Genomic DNA, 19,567 nt, shown 5'->3' with positions numbered 1-19,567 from the left:
AATCATTCTTTTCCTCTATGTCCCTTACTATGCTTTCTATAGTCTCGTAATTTTTCCAGTTTGCTGTGATGTTTGTGTGTGTAAAGTTTTCATTTATTTCTTCATGTCTTGATTTCTGCTACCCTATATTTTAGTTCCTTCTGTTTTCTCACCATCTATTGTTTGAATCTTTGTATATATACTTTACACTCTTGTTTTACAGAGGTAATTACTTAAGTTTTTAATTCATGAGAAAATGCAATATGTTTCATCTGACTTATGGCAAACTTTTCTTCTGAGTAATTTGATAGCTTTTTTGACAGCATGTTTGTATTGACCCTACATTGATCCCTCCAACTCATCTTTCAGTAAGGTGAATTTTCCTGGACCAGCTATTTGCAGAAGGCTACTGTAGTGAACAACCTAGAACTGTGTTTTTGGCTAACAAGAAATTTTTATGAGTTAGCTTCATTTTTTCTTCTCATTAGCAGTAGTGAAAAGCAAACACCTTTCCAACTTCACTAAAACACCTTCCCTACTTCCCCAACTTCTAATATAAGCTTGGTTATTGCCTGAAACTTTAGCCTTTAAAAACAAAACAAAACAAAACAAAACAAAACACCCCTTTGTTCAACTCATTTTTTTCTGCTTTTCAGAACCAAACTGATAATAAAGAAGTTCCATAAATCACCCCCATACATCTAGTTCCTTCTCCAAATAGAATTTTCTACTTTTCACTTTGGTATATGCATTTTACTTTAGAGAATTGCAATTCTAAGATTTGAAAAGGTGTTTGCATTCATGGCTATCTCCTCTCTGTTTTTGCTCACTACTTAATTTTCAACTGTTATAATACAATTTCCACCTATTGGTTTCCCCTAACTCCAACAAAGATGAAATTTGTGTTTCGACTTTTCATTATTTTTGAAAAGTGGGTAATTTCCAAGAGAAGGTGAAAGAGATACAGATGCTATGTAGGACCCATCATTGAAATGGAAACTTTTTCTTAATATTTTTCTTAAATTTTGACCTACTATGCTAACCTAGAAAACAGTGCAGTGAAGTTGTTTTTAGAAAAATGCTGACCATTGACTCTGATATCAAAAAGCTCTATGAATCTTAGTTGTTGTCTGCAAATGAAAACCAACTTTGCAATCCCTAAACATTACTAGTGGCTAATGATGATACATTAATAATCAACTAGAGACATAAATGATTTTATATAAATGAAATTTTTATTTTTTAAAGATTTTATTTATCTATTTATTTGAGCAAGAGTGAGCTCAAGTGTGGGGGGAGGGTCAGAAGGAAACAATCCGAAGCTGGCCCCTTGCCCAGCACAGGACCCAATGCAGGGCTGATCTGACAACCTTGAGATCATGACCTGAGCCTAAATCAACAGTCAGTTGGTCAACTGATTGAGCCACCCAGGCACTACTAAAATATTTATTTTAAAAAATAAATTTAAATAATCTTGCTTTTAAATAATCTTGCATAAATTCTATCCATAAACCAGACAAGGAAACTATAATAAAAATGACTGAGTAAAGTGATCCAATAACGTGAAAAAAAAAAAAAGAAAACTTTCATGCAGTGAAAAAAAGAGATAAAAAAATTAAACTGGAAATTATGATTTGCAATATATATGGTAAGTTAAAGTTTTATAATTTAATATGCAAATATTTCTGACAAAACAACAGTGTAAAGATCAATACAAGATTTAAAAATGAGCAAAAGGACATTTTTCAATCATATTTAACTTCATAAATTTGCATTTAACCTATCCACTTCTTGTGTTTCCAGCTCTATTTTATGTAGTATTGCTGTTTTTAAAAGAAATGCATCAAAATGAAAATAATGATGCCATCTTGACAAGAAAAAAATCATTTGGCTAATAAACATGAAAATATTCAAACAGTATAGCAAAGTAAATAAAAATTAAAATGATGAGGCATCATTTTTTTCCCTATGAGATCAGTAATGCTAAAAAAAGTTATGGTCAGATTAAGGAAAGGGATTTTCACATAAAATATAAATCAGGATGTACATTGGCACTGGCACAAACTTTGACCTTTCATTTATTTATTTATTTATTTATTTATTGTTTTGGCCACTTCAACTCAGAAATTAAATTTCTGGAAATTTTCTTCAGAAAAACTCTGTATAAGAATATTAATCATGATATGGTTCATTTTAATGAAAAATAGGAACAACCTAAATGTCTAACATTCAAGAACTGGATAAATAACTTATGGTTTGTGAATGTCATGAATATTATGTGGCCATTAAAAATGAAACAGATATGGTAGCAACACTTACGGTGAGCACAGCATAACTTGTTGAATGACTTTGTTGATTGTTACACATTGAGATGCACTGTGAGTGTAAAGTGCACTCCACATTTCAAGGATATAGTATAGTAAAAGGAATGTAAAATATACTATCTATAATTTTTATATCGAATATGTAGTCAAAGTACAATACTTCAGATATATTAAGTTAAGTAAAATACATTGTTTACATTACATTTACCTGATTCATTTTATTCCTTTTAACGTGGCTACTAGAAAACTTAAAATTACATACGTGGCTCTATGTTACATTTCTAATGAATAGTGTTGCTCTGAAGAATAAAAGCATGATTTAGTACAGAAGCCACAAATTGGAAGAGAATGCTTAACCCACAGACCTCTGTTGTTGGTTCATGTCATGTTTCAGAACTTTTCCATTAATTGCTCTCATTATATAATAAATAAATAAATAAATAAACAAAATTTGTATGTTTTCTATTATATACATAATTTTTGAAAAATTTTGATATCTAACTTCTCTTGAAAAATTAAAAAATTGGGCAAAACTGCATTCATGGATTTGTTTTTGCATAGCAAGAATTTTCTGGAACTGACAGTGACTACCCCTAGCTAGCTGAGAAGTCTCCATTTTGTACAGCCCAGCTGCCAATAAGAAATAAAATCACTCTGCCAAACCTCTGAAGACATTTGAGTTTGAAATCCTTGGGACACATGACAGGATGATGTAAAAGAAGTGGGAATTTTACCCACTAAATTTGTTCTAGCAAATGTTCTCTACATTGAGCAGTTTTCCTTTTTCTAGCTACAAAAATTGATCAACATTTTACAAGGTGAAAATCCCACTGAGCATTTTAACAGTGGCTCATAAATCAGGTAACAAAACCAGAATGAAACCACATCTTGCATTATGGTGCAGAAAATCCTAGTTATGTTTAATACAGAAGCTGCTCCTTTAAATTTTAGGAACCTCCCAGGTCCTCTCTGCACTATTGGCCTATATGACAGGCTTTAATTAGCACAGATTTTTCACGTTCATGGATAGATTAGAAATTTGGAAGTACTTAATGAAAAAGGTCTGTTACCTTGACCAGTCTGAAATTGCAGTTAGAGGACATTTGCTTGCTCCAAAGGCTGACTGCATACAAATATATGAATATTAACACTACACATACAGAAATGAAGTTTTAGGCTTTTTACTAAAGGAATATTCATTTTGATCCACTGTTAATAACCCAAAGAATGTGAGTGGTATCTCTATGTAATACCTATGAATTAACTATAACTAGATTTTTTGACACTCATTCAGTCATCATAGCTTCCCTTTTGCCTGTTGAATTAAAGAAAATGAGGTGAAAAACAATCCTATTTCTCTTCTGTAGCTTGCTCTGCAAATGCAGTTTAAAGCCTAATAGGATAGAGACTAGCAAATAAATAGATAGACAAATAGAGGCATAGATGTATGCCTGCATGCACGAGTGGCACATATATACATAAGTAAAGAAGTAGAATGGTTCCACATTATTCTAAGTGCAATGAAGAAAAATGAGCTGAGGTAAAGAATGATATGAGGAGATAAAGTGGTGGTCAGGAAAGATCTCTTGGAGGAGGTAGAATTTTAGGTGAGCTCCAAAGGAAGAGAAGTAGAGAGATAGATGAAGTGTAGAAGAATGTTTCAAGAAGAAGGAAGAGCATCTTCAAAAACCTCAAGCCAGGCATGTGTATTCCAGAAATGAAAGAAGACCAGTATGGCTGGGACCAATGCAGACCTGGCCGCCCGGCCTGGGAGATATGGAGTGGACTTGCCTAGATACCATCATCCTGACTCTGACATGGTGAAATCATAGTGGAAGCAGCTGGACCCCACCATCCAGGCAGACTGTCCACATGCTTAGCATAAACTACACAGCCCACAGCATTCAGCAGACAAGCAAGGCTACACCAACAGTCCATCCTGTATTTCCAGAGGCTTCTCACTTAGTCTTGAACAGTTCCCTCTTTTGTTTTTCTTTTTGGCTTTACAAAATCTACTCTTTCTCCAACCTCCTCTTCCAGAGCTAAGACTCTGCTAAATTGGGCTCCTTATTGGACACTAAAACTTTCCCACTCTGTGCTCATTATTTAGACTCTTGATGTTTATGTTTTCTTTAATATTTAAATAGAAGGACTTAGCTACAGAGCAATAGGGATGAACTGGGAAAGTAGGAGTCAAAGAACATAGGAATGGAAAGAAGTTTGGGTTTCATTTGAAGTATAAATTCAGGTAACTGAAGGGCATTAAAGTACAGAATACGACAAACCCAATTTATATTTTAAGATGATTGTCCTCACTGTTTATAAAAAAACGTTTGAAGATGGGTAAGAATAGGAGCAACATAGAGATGTTAAGGAGGGAAGTATATTTGGTATAGGTGTGGCTGTGCTTTGAATGGATGTGAGATCAACATGTTGAATTAATAGAATCATGCTAACAATAAATGTTGGCAATTTCAACAATTGATGAAAAGAAAAAAAATCAATAGTTATTGAATGCAAGCTACTTTATATGTTTCCTACATCAAATCTTTATCCAAGCCTATATGTGCGATTGAGCTCATTTCATAGTTAAGAAAATGCAGACTTGAAACAGTTTGCCTAAAGTCACACAGTACGTAACTGAGATCCAAATCAGATTGTAGGATTACTGAGTTTGTATTCTCATATATATAAATTTAATTAACAAGCATTGCTTAGAGCCCGTTGTTTGCAAAGTTATGCACTGTTACTCAAAAATGGAAAACCAATGACTAAAAAAACCTTAAGCCTTTATTTACTATTATGTGATTTAAAACATAACTATGATTTTTTCTATAAAAAGAATGTAAAGTGGTAACTCAAACATCTCAAGTTTTTAATTTGTCTTATTATCAATGGAATTTTTAATAGGTATACCCCAGTTCTGCATCTCAAAAATAGCTTCACATAAAGTTTGAAGGAAACCACCTTAAATCAAACATGTTTTCTTTAAAAATCCCTAGCGAGGTGATTCTAGCTTCTTCAAAGACAGGAATGGGTAGGAGATAGTGGAAGAAATCAAACCATGATCTAAATAAAGGACTATTGATTTGCCAGTAGCTTTTCTAAAGCTTTTTTTTTTTTTTTTTTTTTTTTTTTGTGACTGAACAACATGGATATAGTCAGGAAGATGGATTACTATCCTCACAGTCATGCAAGTGAGTCACCTCTGGACCCACATCAGGAACATTCACTACCTGTTCACCCGGCCACATTGTTCCTTCCCACTATTCCTTACTTGTTGGTTATGAGGAAGGAGAATTTATTTTATGCCCTAATCACAACTGTTAGCACATCTTTTTCTACGTGTCTTTGCTGCTTTTTTTTTTTTTTTCAGATAAAGATTTTATCAATTTATTTGAGACCAACATAGAGAGAGCACAGGCAGGACGAGTAGGATCAAAGAGAGAGGGAGAAGCAGACTCCCCGCTGGGCAGGAAACCTGACACGGGGTCTTAATCCCAGGACCCTGAGATCATGACCTGAGGTGAAGGCAGACACTTAACTAACTGAGTCACCCAGGTGTCCCCCATCTGTCTTTGCTTTCTGTTTGCTTGTTTTATTTTTATTTATTTTTTATTTTTTATGTTATTTATTTTTTATCAAAAATCAAGTTTTTGATATTTGTATCCTTTTAGTTCAAGCTACTCACTCAGGAAGGCAAATTATCTTCAGCATTAGAATGGAGAAACACACACATTTTGCCTTCTAAGTCGTTCCACTGGGGCACTCAATTGCCCTGCTCTGGGCACTTGGCTACAAAAGTATCACTGTGTCAAGTGGTAAGAGGGAGTATGCAAACCCACTTACTCAAAAACAAAGAAGCTTTCAGTAATACCACGTCTCACCTATTTTTCCCTTCTTCCTGCCCAGACTTCACACCCCATTCTGGCAAAATAGCCCCAGTGGAAATGTTTTCTTTCTGCCTCAACCCCCCACTTCCATGAAATTAATTAAATGATGTCATGCTTCATTTTATCTGATTTGGAAGCAATTCATCACCCTTTTGCTGGTTGTATTAGTCCAAGTGATCAGCATATTAATTCATTTGTGAAAATAAGCTCAAGGGTAATTACAGTGAGGAGGTTTAATGCCTAAACGTGTTAATGTCTGTAATCAGAAGTATTTTCTCAGTACGGAACAATTGTTAGACAATTACTGTTGGATATGATTGCCCTGGTAGACAACAGACACAGTGTCAAGAGGGAAATAGCACAAGCTTGTTTTGCAAGTACTGTATTATCAGCAAGTTCTCTCATTTTCTCTCCAACAATATTTTCTACTATGTTCAGCTCATGTAGAGTCATCCTAATACTTACTCTCTACATTGTTGATTAAGTAAAAAAGTTGTATTTGTTATGTAAAAAGATCACAGGAGACAGCTTGGCACTTCCTGAAAGACTTACCCTTTTCTTATTCTTTCTCTTCTGGTGCTTTGATTTCTTCCTGCATAAAATTACCAACTTAATAGCTTCCTTTTATTTCCCAATATGCCCCAGAGTCTCCATTACTTTTTTTTTTTTTTCCTGTAGTGAGAAGATTCTCATGTCTGACTGAATATCAAGACCCAAATATTTTTAACAGAGTGCAATCCCTCTCGATTAGCAAGTTGTGGTGAAATGGATAAACACAGTGGGAGAACATGATTATTGATTATCACTCATTATGCAGCTGGAGTGATTTTGAATGTGAATTTGGATTTAATTTCCATTACTTTTCATTCCTTTTTCAATTTTTTTAAAAGCTTTATGATATAACTAAAAATGGAAATGGAGTCATAGCTTCCTTTCTATATGGTATTGTTTTCCTTGGACCTCTTTTAGGCATGTATGGGTTTATATCAAGAGGGAACAGAATATGCCACTTTGACCTGTGGATTATTTTGAGCTGAAGGAAATGAAGATCCAGCTGGCTCAAAAATACATTTACCTCAGGTGTCTGGTGTCAACTGCCTCTGTAAAATAATGACCTTTCCTTCTCTTTGACCTTTCAAATATCACTAAGGAGTCTCTCATGGGCATATTCTAACTAGGAATCAAATGAAGAGAGATTTTGGGAAATGTAGTTCCTTGCTTCTGCTTTGCAATACTTTAAAATGCAGAAATTACTTGGAAAATATAATGAATCATTATGAAAGAGAAATAAAATTCTAAGAACACACAAAAATGTATAAATGAATGTTCATAACAATTATTCATAATAGCCAGAAATGAAAACAACTCAAATGTCTATCAGCTGAAAGATGGATAAACAAATGTGGTATATCTGTAAAATAGAATATTATTCAGCCCTAAAAAGAATGAAGTACTGGTACCTGATGCACATTGTGTCTCTGGACTCCTGGTTTTGTCCAATGGATCTCCATGTTTATTACTTTCCAACAGAAGGCATCCCTAGATTTTAGTTGACTTATTCTTATGGAGAATACATATCTACATATCTACATTTCTGAACTTTCCCCCCTTTTTTTTGAGTGTAACACTTGTGGCTTTCATTTATCCCTAACATTTGAGAGCTGTCCCTAACTCTTGATTCCATGTCCCCAAAAGGAATAGTAGTCTATCTAGAGTTATGATTACCTGGTTTACAAAACCATGAATATAATGAACCACTAACTAAAAACAGCTTCCACAATGTCTCTATTACTGTATGAATCCTTTCAAATTGGTCTTTATGGAAGAAATTTTAAAATGTTATTTGAGGAAAGAGGAGTCAAGGTGGCAGAGGAATAGCAGGCTGAGATGACATCAGGCAGTAGGAGTTCAGCTAGATAGTTATCAAAACATTCCAAATGCCTACAAATCCAACAGGAGATCGAAGAGAAGAAGAGCAGCAATTCTAGAAACAGAAAATCGACCACTTTCTGAAAGTATTTTATTCTCTTGTTCATATATTCTTATCTACATAAAATGACTAGGTGGAAAAACTCACCACCAAAAAAAAAAAAAACAAAACAAAAAACAAAACAAAAAAAAAAAAGGAACAAGAGGCAGTACCGAAGGCTAGGGACCTAATCAATATGGATGTTGGTAATATGTCAGATCCAGAGTTCAGAATGATGATTCTCAAGGTGCTAGCTGGGTTCAAAAAAGGCATGGGAAATATTAGAGAAACCCTGTCTGGAGAAATAAAAGCCCTTTCTGGAGAAATAAAAAAACTAAAATCTAACCAAGCTGAAATAAAAAAAGCTATTAATGAGGTTCAATAAAAAATGGAGGCTCTTACTGCTAGGATAAATGAAGCAGAAGAGAAAATTAGTGATATAGAAGACCAAATGAAGGAGCATAAAGACCAAGCAAAAGAGAGACAAACAACTACTGGACCACAAGGGGAGAATTCAAGAGATAAGTGATACCATAAGATGAAACAACATTAGAATAATTGGGATTCCAGAAGAAGAAGAAAGAGAGAGTGGGGCAGAAGGTATATTGGAGCAAATTATTATAGAGAATTTCCCTAATATGGAAAGGGAACAAGCTTCAAAATCCAGGAGGTGCAGAGAATCTCCCTCAACATCAATAAGAATAGGTCCACACCCTATCATCTAATAGTAAAACTTACAAGTCTTAGTGACAAAGAGAAAATCCTGAAAGCAGCCCGAAACAAGAAGTCTGTAACATACAATGGTAAAAATATTAAACTGGCAGCAGACTTATCCACAGAGACCTGGCAGGACAGAAAGAACTGGCATAATATATTCAGAACACTAAATGAGAAAAACATGCAGCCAAGAATACTATAATCAGCTAGGTTATCACTGAAAATAGAAGAAAAGATAAAAAGCTTCTAGGACAAACAAAAACTCAAAGAACTTGTAAACACCAAACCAGCTCTACAGGAAATATTGAAAGGGGTCCTCTAAGCAAAGAGAGAGTCTAAAAGTAGTAGACTGAAAAGGAACAGAGATAATATACAGTAATAGTCACCTTACAGGCAACACAATGACACTAAATTCATATCTCTCAATAGTTACCCTGAATGTTAATGGGCTAAATGCCCCAATCAAAAGATACAGGGTATCAGAATGGATAAAAAACCAAAACCCATCAATATGCTATCTATAAGAAACTCATTTTAGACCAAAAGACACCTCCAGATTTAAAGTGAGAGGGTGGAAAACAATTTACCATGCTAATGGACATCAAAAGAAAGCTGGGGTGGCAGTCCTTTATCAGATAAATTAGATTTTAAGTCAAAGACTAGACTAAGAGATGAAGAAGAACACTATGTCATACTAAAAAATAAGATCTAACAATTTTTTTTAATATTTATGCCCCTAACATGGGAGCGGCCAACTACATAAACTAATTAATAAAAAAATCAAAGAAACACATTGAAAATAATACAATAATAGTAGGGGACTTTAACACCCTCCTCACTGGAATGGACAGAACATCCAAGTAAAAGTTCAGTAAGGAAATGAAGGCCTTAAATGACACACTGAACCAGATGGACATCATAGATATATTCAGAACATTCCATCCTGAAGCAACAAAATACACATTCTTCTCTAGTGCACATGGAACATTCTTCAGAATAGATCATATCCTGGGTCACAAATCAGGTCTCAACTTGTACCAAAATATTGGGATCATTCCCTGCATGTTTTCAGGCCACAATTCTCTGAAGCTAGAACTCAATCACAACAGACAACTTGGAAAGAACTCAAATACATGGAGACTACAGAGCATCCTACTAAAGAAAGAATGGGTTAACCAGGAAATTAAAGAAGAATTGAAAAAATTCATGGAAACAAATGATAATGAAAACACAACTATTCAAAATCTGTGGGACACAGGAAAGGCAGTCCTGAGAGGAAAATATATAGCGATACAAGCCTTTCTCAAGAAAAAAGAAAGGTCTGAAATACACAACCTAAACCTACACCTAAAGGAGCTGGAGAAAGAACAAAAAAAGTCTAAACCCAGCAGGAGAATAGAAATCATAAAGATTAGAGCAAAAATCAATGAAATAGAAACAAACAAAAAACAAAAAACAAAACAAAACAAAAATAGAACAAATCAATGAAACTAGGAGCTGGGTCTTTGAAAGAATTAATAAGATTGACAAACACCTGGCCAGACTTATCAAAAAGAAAAGAGAAAGGACCCAAATAAATAAAATCATGAATGACAGAGGAGAGATCACAACCAACACCAAAGACATACAAACAATTATAAGAACATATTATGAGCAACTATACACCAACACATTTGACAATCTCTAAGAAATGGATGCATTCCTAGAGACATATAAACTACCACAACTGAACCAGGATGAAATAGAAAACCTGAACAGACCCATCACCAGTAAGGAGATTGAAGCTGTCTTCAAAAATCTCCCAAGAAACAAGAGCCAGGGCCAGATGGCTTCCGAGGAGAATTCTACTAAGCATTTAAAGAAGAATTAATTCCTATTCTCCGGAAACTGTTCCAAAAAATAGAAATGGAAAGAAAACTTCCAAACTCATTTTATGAGGCCAGCATTACCTTAAGTACAAACCAAAGACCCCATCAACAAGGAGAATTACCGACCAATATCCTTGATGAAAACAAATGCAAAAATTCTCACCAACATACAGCCAATAGGATCCAACAGGACTTTAAAAGGATTATTCACTATGACGAATTGGGATTTATCCCAAGGCTGCAAGGTTGGCTCAATATCCACAAATCAATCAATGATATAATACATTAATAAAAGAAAGAACAAGAACCATATAATATTTTCAATACATACTGAAAAAGCATTTGACAAAGTACAGCATCCTTTCTTTCTTTCTTTCTTTTTTTTTTTTTTAAGATTTATTTATTTGACAGAGAGAAATCACAAGTAGACAGAGAGGCAGCCAGAGAGAGAGAGAGAGGGAAGCAGGCTCCCTGCTGAGCAGAAAGCCTGATGCGGGACTCGATCCCAGGACCCTGAGATCATGACCTGAGCCGAAGGCAGCGGCTTAATCCACTGAGCCACTCAGGCGCCCCTACAGCATCCTTTCTTGATCAAAACTTTTCAAAGGGTAGGGATAGAGGGTACATACCTCAATATCATCAAAGCCATCTATGAAAAACACACAGCAAATATCATTCTCAATGGAAAAAAATCTGAGAGCTTTTCCACTAAGGTCAGGAACATGGCAGGGATGTCTATTATCACCACTGCTATTCAATAAAGTACTAGAAGTCCTAGCTTCGGCAATCAGACAACAAAAAGAAATTAAAGGTATCCAAATCGGTGAAGAAGTCAAACTATCACTCTTTGCAGATGATATGATACTTTATGTGGAAAATCCAAGACTCCACTCCAAAACTGCTAGAACTTGTACAGGAATTCAGTAAAGTATCAAGATATAAAATCAATGCACAGAAATTATTTGCATTTCTATACACCAACAACAAGAGAGAAGAAAGAGAAATTAAGGAGTCAATCCCATTTACAATTGCATCCAAAACCATAAGATACCTAGGAATAAACCTAACCAAAGAGCCAAAGAATCTGTACTCAGAAAACTATAAAGTGCTCATGAAAGAAATTGAGGAAAACAAAAAAAAAATGGAAAAACATCCCATGCTCATGGATTTGAAGAACAAATATTGTGAAAATGTCTATGTTAGCTGAAGCAATCTACATGTTTAATGCAATCCCTATAAAAATACCATCCATTTTTTCAAAGAAATAGAACAAATAATCCTAAAATTTATATGGAACCAGAAAAGACATCATATAGCCAGAGGAATGTTGAAAAAAAAAAGCCAAAGTTGGTGACATCACAATTCCAAACTTCAAGCTGTATTACAAAGCTGTCATCATCAGTATGGTACTGGCACAAAAGCAGACACATAGATCAGTAGAACAGAATAGAGAGCCCAGAAATGGACCCTCAACTCTATGGTCAACTAATTTTTGACAAGACAGGAAAAAATGTCCAATGGATAAAAGACAGTCTCTTCAACAAATGGTTTTGGGAAAATTGGACAGCCACATGCAGAAAAATGAAACTGGACCACTTTCTTACACCACACACAAAAATAGACTCCAAATGGATGAAAGACCTCAATGTGAGAAAGGAATCCATCAAAATCCTCAAGGAGAACATAGGCAGCAACCTCTTCGACCTCAGCCACAGCAACTTCTTCTAGAAACATCAACAAAGGCAAGGGAAGCAAAGGCAAAACTAAACTATTGGGACTTCATCAAGATCAAAAGCTTTTGCACAGCAAAGGACACAGTCAATAAAACCAAAAGACAACTGACAGAATGGGAAAAGATATTTGCAAACAACATATCAGATAAAGGGTTGGTATCCAAAATCTGTAAAGAACTTATCAAACTCAACACCCAAAGAACAAAGAATCCAATCAAGAAATGGGCAGAAGACATGAACAGACATTTCTGCAAAGAAGAGATCCAGATGATCAACAGACACCAGATGGTCAACAGACACATGAAAAAGTGCTCCAATATCACTTGGCATCAGGGAAATACAGATCAAAACCACGAGATACCACCTCATGCCAGTCACAGTGGCTAAAATTAACAAGTCAGGAAAGGACAGATGCTGGCGTGGAGGTGGATAAAGGGAAACCCTCCTACACCATTGGTGGGAATGCAAGCTGGTGCAGCCACTCTGGAAAACAGCATGGAGGTTCCTCAAAAAGTTGAAAATAAACATCACTTTTTAAACATTTTATTTATTTATTTATTTGAGAAAGAACAATAGCAAGAGTTCAAGCAGGGAAGAGATCAAGAAGCAGGTTTCCTGTGAGGAGGATGACTGATGTGGGGCTCAAACCCGGTACCCTGGGATCATGACCTGAGCTGAAGGCAGATGCTTAAGTGACTGAGCCTTTCAGGTGCCCCAACTTAACACTTTTTATATCCTTATCTTACCTCCCCCCCAATTTCTCTCTATAAAGTTCTTTGTGCTCAGTCTTTGACATAATTATTTAAATTATGAATGAATTTGAATATTGAGTAAGTTCCTATTATATTCTGGGTATAGTTAGAGCTGGGGTCTAACAATTTTTAAATGTTCCTACTCTCATATAGTAAAATTTTGAAGAGGAGAGAGAAATACAAAAAAGTAAGGAAAGAAGGAAGGAATAAATTATATAATATTAAACCACATAATGGCAAGAACTAAAAGGAAAACAAAATACATTAAATATATAAAAATAAAAACTGAAGTAATATTTTGAATGGAATCATCAGGGAAGAACTCCGATAAAATGACAGTTGAGAAGAGATTCCCGTGGAGTAAGAGAGTAAGCAAATGCAATGGTTTTGAAAAAAGTGTTGTAAAAGATGACAGATCTTGTATGATTGTCAGCATGTGCAATTCCCTGTCAATGTAGTAAAACTTCAACCTTGGGGTCAGCCAATCGTTCGTCTCTATTCCTGCCCTAAGCTACCGAGAGGTACTGGAAAATATCTAATGACCAAGGAGGTAAGTCTTCCACAACCAATTCAGTCTTCTATTCAGTTGAGTTCTGGGATGCTCCCCATCATTCATTCTCATTTTTACAATCAGAGTTCTTCTCCAATCCCTACCAGAGCTACCTCAAATCTTCTCCACGCTCCTTCATCTTCTCTCCCTTCCTTCCTTTTTTTTTTTTTCCAGAAAAAAAAAATTTATAGAATTTATTATTAAATACTCTTACAAATTCCTGCCATAACGTAGCAAGATTCTTACACATGCAATTTAATTTTTCTTCTCCTCTCTTGTTTCTAATGGAAAATGTGTTGCATTGCTAGTGTCAACCCAAACTTTTGGTTTATCAGGAGCTCTGCTCTTCCTTGTGTCTTCAATCTTTTCCTCTCTACTGGCTATATATATATATATTTAAATACATGCATACTTGATCTTAAAACACTTTCTTAACCCCCATTTTGCATCTTCTATCCAGGCACTTTTTCACCATTTATTTTATTTTATTTTATTTAGTTAAGTAAATTCATTTATTTAATATGTGATGGCATTGTGCTAGGCTCTGGATTTACACTAATGAGTAAGATAGAAAATAAAATAAAAACACTAATTGATATCCAATTTAAGCTGTGACCAAAGTTTTAAAGAAGAAAAAATCCAGTGCTATAAAAAGAAGCTCTCTCCTTTAAGACCTAACATAGTCTAGAAATTCAGAGAAGTTTCCCTAAAGGAACAATGTGCTCCAAAGTAATGGATTTTGGAGGGATGGTTTTTCAGGTTCAGGGAGCAGCATGTATAAAGTCCACGACATGGGAAAATTCTAGATTAATGTGGCTAAGATGAGGAAGGAAGAGGCAACTGTGTAATTTACCATCCAATCTTGGACCTTTAGACAGTAAAGTGGGGTAATAAAAATCTTTTAAGCTCTTTCTCGACTCCATCTTCGCAGGAGCGGCGGCGGTGCCCGCGGTTCAGTCGCCGACATGCAGCTCTTCGTCCGCGCCCAGGAGCTACACACCCTCGAGGTGACCGGCCAGGAGACGGTCGCCCAGATCAAGGCTCATGTAGCCTCGCTGGAGGGCATCGCTCCTGAAGATCAAGTCGTGCTCCTGGCGGGCACGCCCCTGGAGGATGAGGCTACCCTAGGTCAGTGTGGAGTGGAGGCACTGACCACCCTGGAAGTAGCCGGCCGCATGCTTGGAGGTAAAGTCCACGGTTCTCTGGCCCGTGCTGGGAAAGTAAGAGGGCAGACTCCCAAGGTGGCCAAACAGGAGAAAAAGAAGAAGAAGACAGGCCGAGCCAAGCGGCGGATGCAGTACAACCGGCGCTTTGTCAACGTTGTGCCCACTTTTGGCAAGAAGAAGGGCCCCAATGCCAACTCTTAAGTCCATTGTAATCCTGGCTCTCCCCCAATAAAGCCTCTTACGTAGTTCAAAAAAAAAAAAAAAAAAAAAAAAAAAATCTTTTAAAATATATAGATTTCTAAACTACTTATTAAAGAGTAAATTTGGGGTGACTGTGTGGCCTAGTCAGTTAAGCCTCTGACTCTTGATTTCTGCTCAGGTCTTGAATCTCAGGGTTGTGAGATTAGCTTTGCCTTGGGCTCCATGCTGCCCATGGAGTCTGCTTCAGATTCTTTCTCTTCCTCTGCCCCTCCCCCTATTTGTACTCATTCTCTCTCTCTCTTTCTCAAAAAAAAAAAAAGGCAAAAAAGCTAAAAAGCAAATTGACCTTATTTTATTCATAGTTTTGTAAGCTCTTTCTAAAAAGTAAAAAAATAATATTACACACAAAAAAACTCACGAATAGTGTATGTAATTAATTTTTAATTAACAGACTTTGCATTTTAACACTTGATTAAACATGAAAAGTAACCAGCACTAGCCCATCTCACTTTGCCTAACATGTTCCAGCCTAGACATAACACCCTTCTTCCAAGACAGGACGCAAGATGCTCACTCAGAAGCATCCCTTGACACCAGCAGCTGAGAATATCTGATCCAATCCAGTCTAAGGTGGTGATGGTGGAAGTACTTAGAGCTGCTCCCTCTCCTGGCTTCTTGTTACACCCCTTAAACCTGGAAGCATATGGAGCTATTCAACCACCAGTCAGTGAGAAACCTGGGAAATTAATTTACATGTAGATGGAATATATGTGGGAAACAGATGCTGAGCGGTCCTTTCAAGTGTACTGAAAGTGGTTTAAATGTTCTTGCTGTAGCGGACTTTTTATTGTAGGATATAAATTTATACCTCTTTACTTAATTGCTTATTAATGCTTTTTTTAAATTTTAGAATAATTTCTTTTGATAACAATGAGTTAAAATAAAAGTTCATGATAATGAACAATTAAGTACTGAATTTCTGTTACTCACAGGGTCTAGAAGGACTGTGTAACAATTTCCAAGTGTCCGTGTCTACATGGTACAATTATTTGCAAATAACTTATTTATTATCATCTTATAATTGTATAATTGTTGCAAACAGCATATTCTAGTACAAAGAAAAAACTTTTTGACCTACCATTTGAAGAGTAAGTAGTTCTGTTTTAAAATAAATAAGCCAGAGGGAATAATTATGGCTTTTATATAACGTAGAGCTAATGTTACTTTAAATAAACAAACGAAGACCAGAGTAGAGGAAAATAAGATTCCATATCTAAAAATAAACAAGCAAAACATTAAGCAATTTCAGGGGAAAGTAATTGTCCATTGGCCAAGTAGATCGCAAAAAAGGAAAAGTATAATCTAGTATTGAATATGCCCTCCTAGCTAATTAGTACAGAGAATGGAATTTCCAAAGGCTGGGTAAAATTTCCCCGTAGGGTGCATTGACGTAACTTTGAGAGTTTGAACTCACATGGCAAGACTGGTTGGTTTGTTTAATTCCATATCAAGGCTCCTTCTCTTTGATTTTTTTTATACTCTTGGTTGTGTTATGCTAACCTATCCTGAGATTTATAGTTCATTGATCCCTTGGTAGATATTATTGAAATGAGTCCAATTTATAATAAAAATCTTATAACTGAAGTTAAACACAGAAAAAGAAGTTAAAAACCTTCTTGATTTCTCATGTATATACCCACCAGATGGGTGAGATATCTTTAAAATAAAATCTGACATGTTAGTATTTCTGACTAATGTTTCTTAAATCTGAAAAATAAATTCATGACCGCACTTTAAAACCATCTTTGCAGTGTTCACAGAGGCAGTCTCCATTATAATATTATTTCTGAATTTTTCATTTGCTGCCATGGGCTGTTCGCATTTTCTATATCCATTTATTACTTCCAGACAGCTTACTTCAGTAAATTGAAATGATTATATTTTTTAATAAACTGCTCTAGTCATGATCTCTAGCCTTCATGTTACCCAAAATTTTCTGAAAAGCTAAGAAAAGAAAGATATAGAATTTTTCTTTAGGAATGACATTGAAGATACAGACTGGCTTTTATGTGCTAGCTAGTCAATGTTTTCATGCCTCAGTGTTAAGATGTCAAAACCATTTACCAGAGTTAGCTCAGAATTCTCCTACATTCCGCCCAAACTGACCTTTAAAATTCTTTCCTTTACTGAGTTATCCTCTGATCATAGGCAGAGTTAATACCCAGTCAAGTGCTATATTTCTGAATATGTATAAGATATTCAAGGCCCTGAGTATGGATTAAAGAACAGCCATGTCTTCATTGGCACATCAACTTTTCCTCTCAAAAGCACATCTTTGCCTTATTCCTATTACATTACATGGTTATCATTTCTATAACACTTTTTATCATTATTATAAACTCATATTATTTTATGGGTTATTTTTTCAGCTTATCTGAAAAAAACACATCTTTCAGTGGATCCAGTGATCCTTTTTCTGCAGACTTACACTTGAATAGCTGTTACTCCTAACAGTCAGAATGATTCCAGGTCAGAGTGATTTCCACCATCAATTCATTATCCACTACCTGTGCTGGGATTTCCACTGGGCTCATTCTTGGGTCTCCTACCTCTGTCATTCTTAACTTCTCATCAGGGATTCCATTCCTGGCTATCACTTGAACTGCTACCTGAACATAGATTGTCCTTAAATTTGTATCTCCTACTCAGACTTATCTTCCTAGCACTGAACTGGCATATTGAACTGCCTAGGACAGTGTTTCAATGGTCGTCTATGAAACTGAACCTATAGTTACCTGTGTCAAGCAATAAAGCGTTTTTTTTTTTTTTTTTTTTTTTTTTTTCCTAATTCAGACAAAGGCAGCACCATCTATCCAGTTACAATAATCATAAATTTGGGAATCTTCCTTAACACTTTTTTTAATCACCAAATCTATTTATAAGAATATATCTGTATCTGTATCTCTATCATCTTCACTTCCTTACACCATCATTCCCACTCTAGTTTAAGCTGCCACCGTCTCTCAAATGGACCCCTGAAAATAGTCTCGTACCCAGTCAAGCCTCTACTCTGGCACCCTTTAAACTGTTCTCACTTCATGCAGATAGAGTATTAGATTCCAAATGCAAATCTGGGGCACCTGACTGGCTCAGTCGGTAAAGCATGCAACTCTTGATCTGAGGGTTGTGAGTTCAAGCCCCATGTTGGTTGTAGAAACTACCCAAATGTAAATCTGATCATGGAAGTAATCTGCATAAACACTTCAGCAATTTACCATTGTTCTTAGGAGAAAGATCAAAATCCTTAATCTGATCTCTGACGGACTGCATGGTCTGAGCTTTATTTTCCAGCATCATCTCAAGTTTCTCTCTTCTTTCTTCTTATTGGCCTATCATCTATCCTCTTTCTGCCAAGAACCCCTTGGCTTGACCCTTTATATTTTCTGCTTTCTTTCATTTATGTGCTCTTTCTTGCCCTATTTATTCAAATAATTACAACTAGTCTCTAACATACTGTTTAGTTAGCATATCCATAAGGTGTGTGTATGTCTGTGTGTGTGTATTTGTGTGTATGTGCGTGTTTGCAGATGGAGAAGAAATTGTTGAAACTAAAGGCAAAGATGGAATAAGAATTAATCTTTATGAGTTGAAGCCATAATAAGTGATTTTTCTCTTTTTTTCCTTATCATTGTCATCATCACCATCCACTTACATTCACTGAATGTTTGCAATGCGCCAGGCATTAACCTAAGGACTTTACACGCATTAATCAATGCATTATCTCATTTGTCCCATTTTTCTTAGGAGAAATTGAATCTCATCAAAGGGAAGACATCAAGGTGGAGTTGTAAATTCAAATCCAAACTTGTCTGATTCCTGAGCCTGAGGCCATATTCTCTCTCAATCCCACAGACCTAATATAACTCACCTTCTCTTGGGAACTGCCTCCAGCTTTACCCACGAAAATCAGTGCATGTTTAATCATCAATCTGATCCCATGAGCTAGTGCTTTTGTTTAGCACTTCTTATTTCTCACTTTTATTGTGGTGAATTATTTATGACTTACCTTCCTCTTTAAAGCAGGTGCCAAGTCTTGCTCCTTTCTGTATCACCACATAGCACCTAGAATAGGGACTTAAACATGACAGATGGTCAAAAATATTGAAGTATAATATAACTGTGCTTACTGAACTAAGGTTGGGCTATGGACAGTTATGATTATTAAAGAAATCCATATTCCCGGGGTCAATTACCAAAAAATTGTTGAATCAGAATGAGATAAAGTGATAAAGCACAGGCAACATGTTTTTGTAAAAATCCTCATGTGATCCTAAAAATAGAAGATTTGGAGGACTCATTGAATTTGATAGGATGCTACCAGCCCTGAGAGTTGGGCCTCTACCATCAGCTCCATA

General features: G+C 35.7%; 1 protein-coding gene and 1 long non-coding RNA gene across 2 annotated transcripts in view; one reads left to right on the top strand and one right to left on the bottom strand.

Annotated features, from left to right (window-relative positions):
- LOC131827498 (uncharacterized) overlaps nt 1-19,567 on the bottom strand; it is a 43,034-nt gene extending 23,467 nt beyond the window's left edge. Inside the window, exons 1-2 of the long non-coding RNA XR_009352038.1 lie at nt 19,406-19,567; nt 19,219-19,286 (exon numbers count right to left, since the gene is read on the bottom strand). This is a non-coding gene — a long non-coding RNA (uncharacterized LOC131827498). The remainder of the gene's footprint in view (nt 1-19,218; nt 19,287-19,405) is intronic.
- Nucleotides 14,690-15,196, top strand: LOC131827496 (ubiquitin-like FUBI-ribosomal protein eS30 fusion protein). Its single transcript, XM_059168148.1, has one exon. It carries the CDS (start codon nt 14,751-14,753, stop codon nt 15,150-15,152), a length of 402 nt encoding a protein of 133 aa, XP_059024131.1. The 5' UTR covers nt 14,690-14,750; the 3' UTR covers nt 15,153-15,196.

The sequence above is a fragment of the Mustela lutreola genome, chromosome 3, assembly GCF_030435805.1.
Source record: "Mustela lutreola isolate mMusLut2 chromosome 3, mMusLut2.pri, whole genome shotgun sequence".
In the NCBI taxonomy this organism is placed as follows: domain Eukaryota; kingdom Metazoa; phylum Chordata; class Mammalia; order Carnivora; family Mustelidae; genus Mustela; species Mustela lutreola.
This window is presented reverse-complemented; position numbering and strand designations above follow the sequence as displayed.

Bases quoted from the DNA above. Each gene is read 5' to 3' on its own strand.
- LOC131827496 (XM_059168148.1), top strand. From the start codon at position 14,751: ATGCAGCTCTTCGTCCGCGCCCAGGAGCTACACACCCTCGAGGTGACC.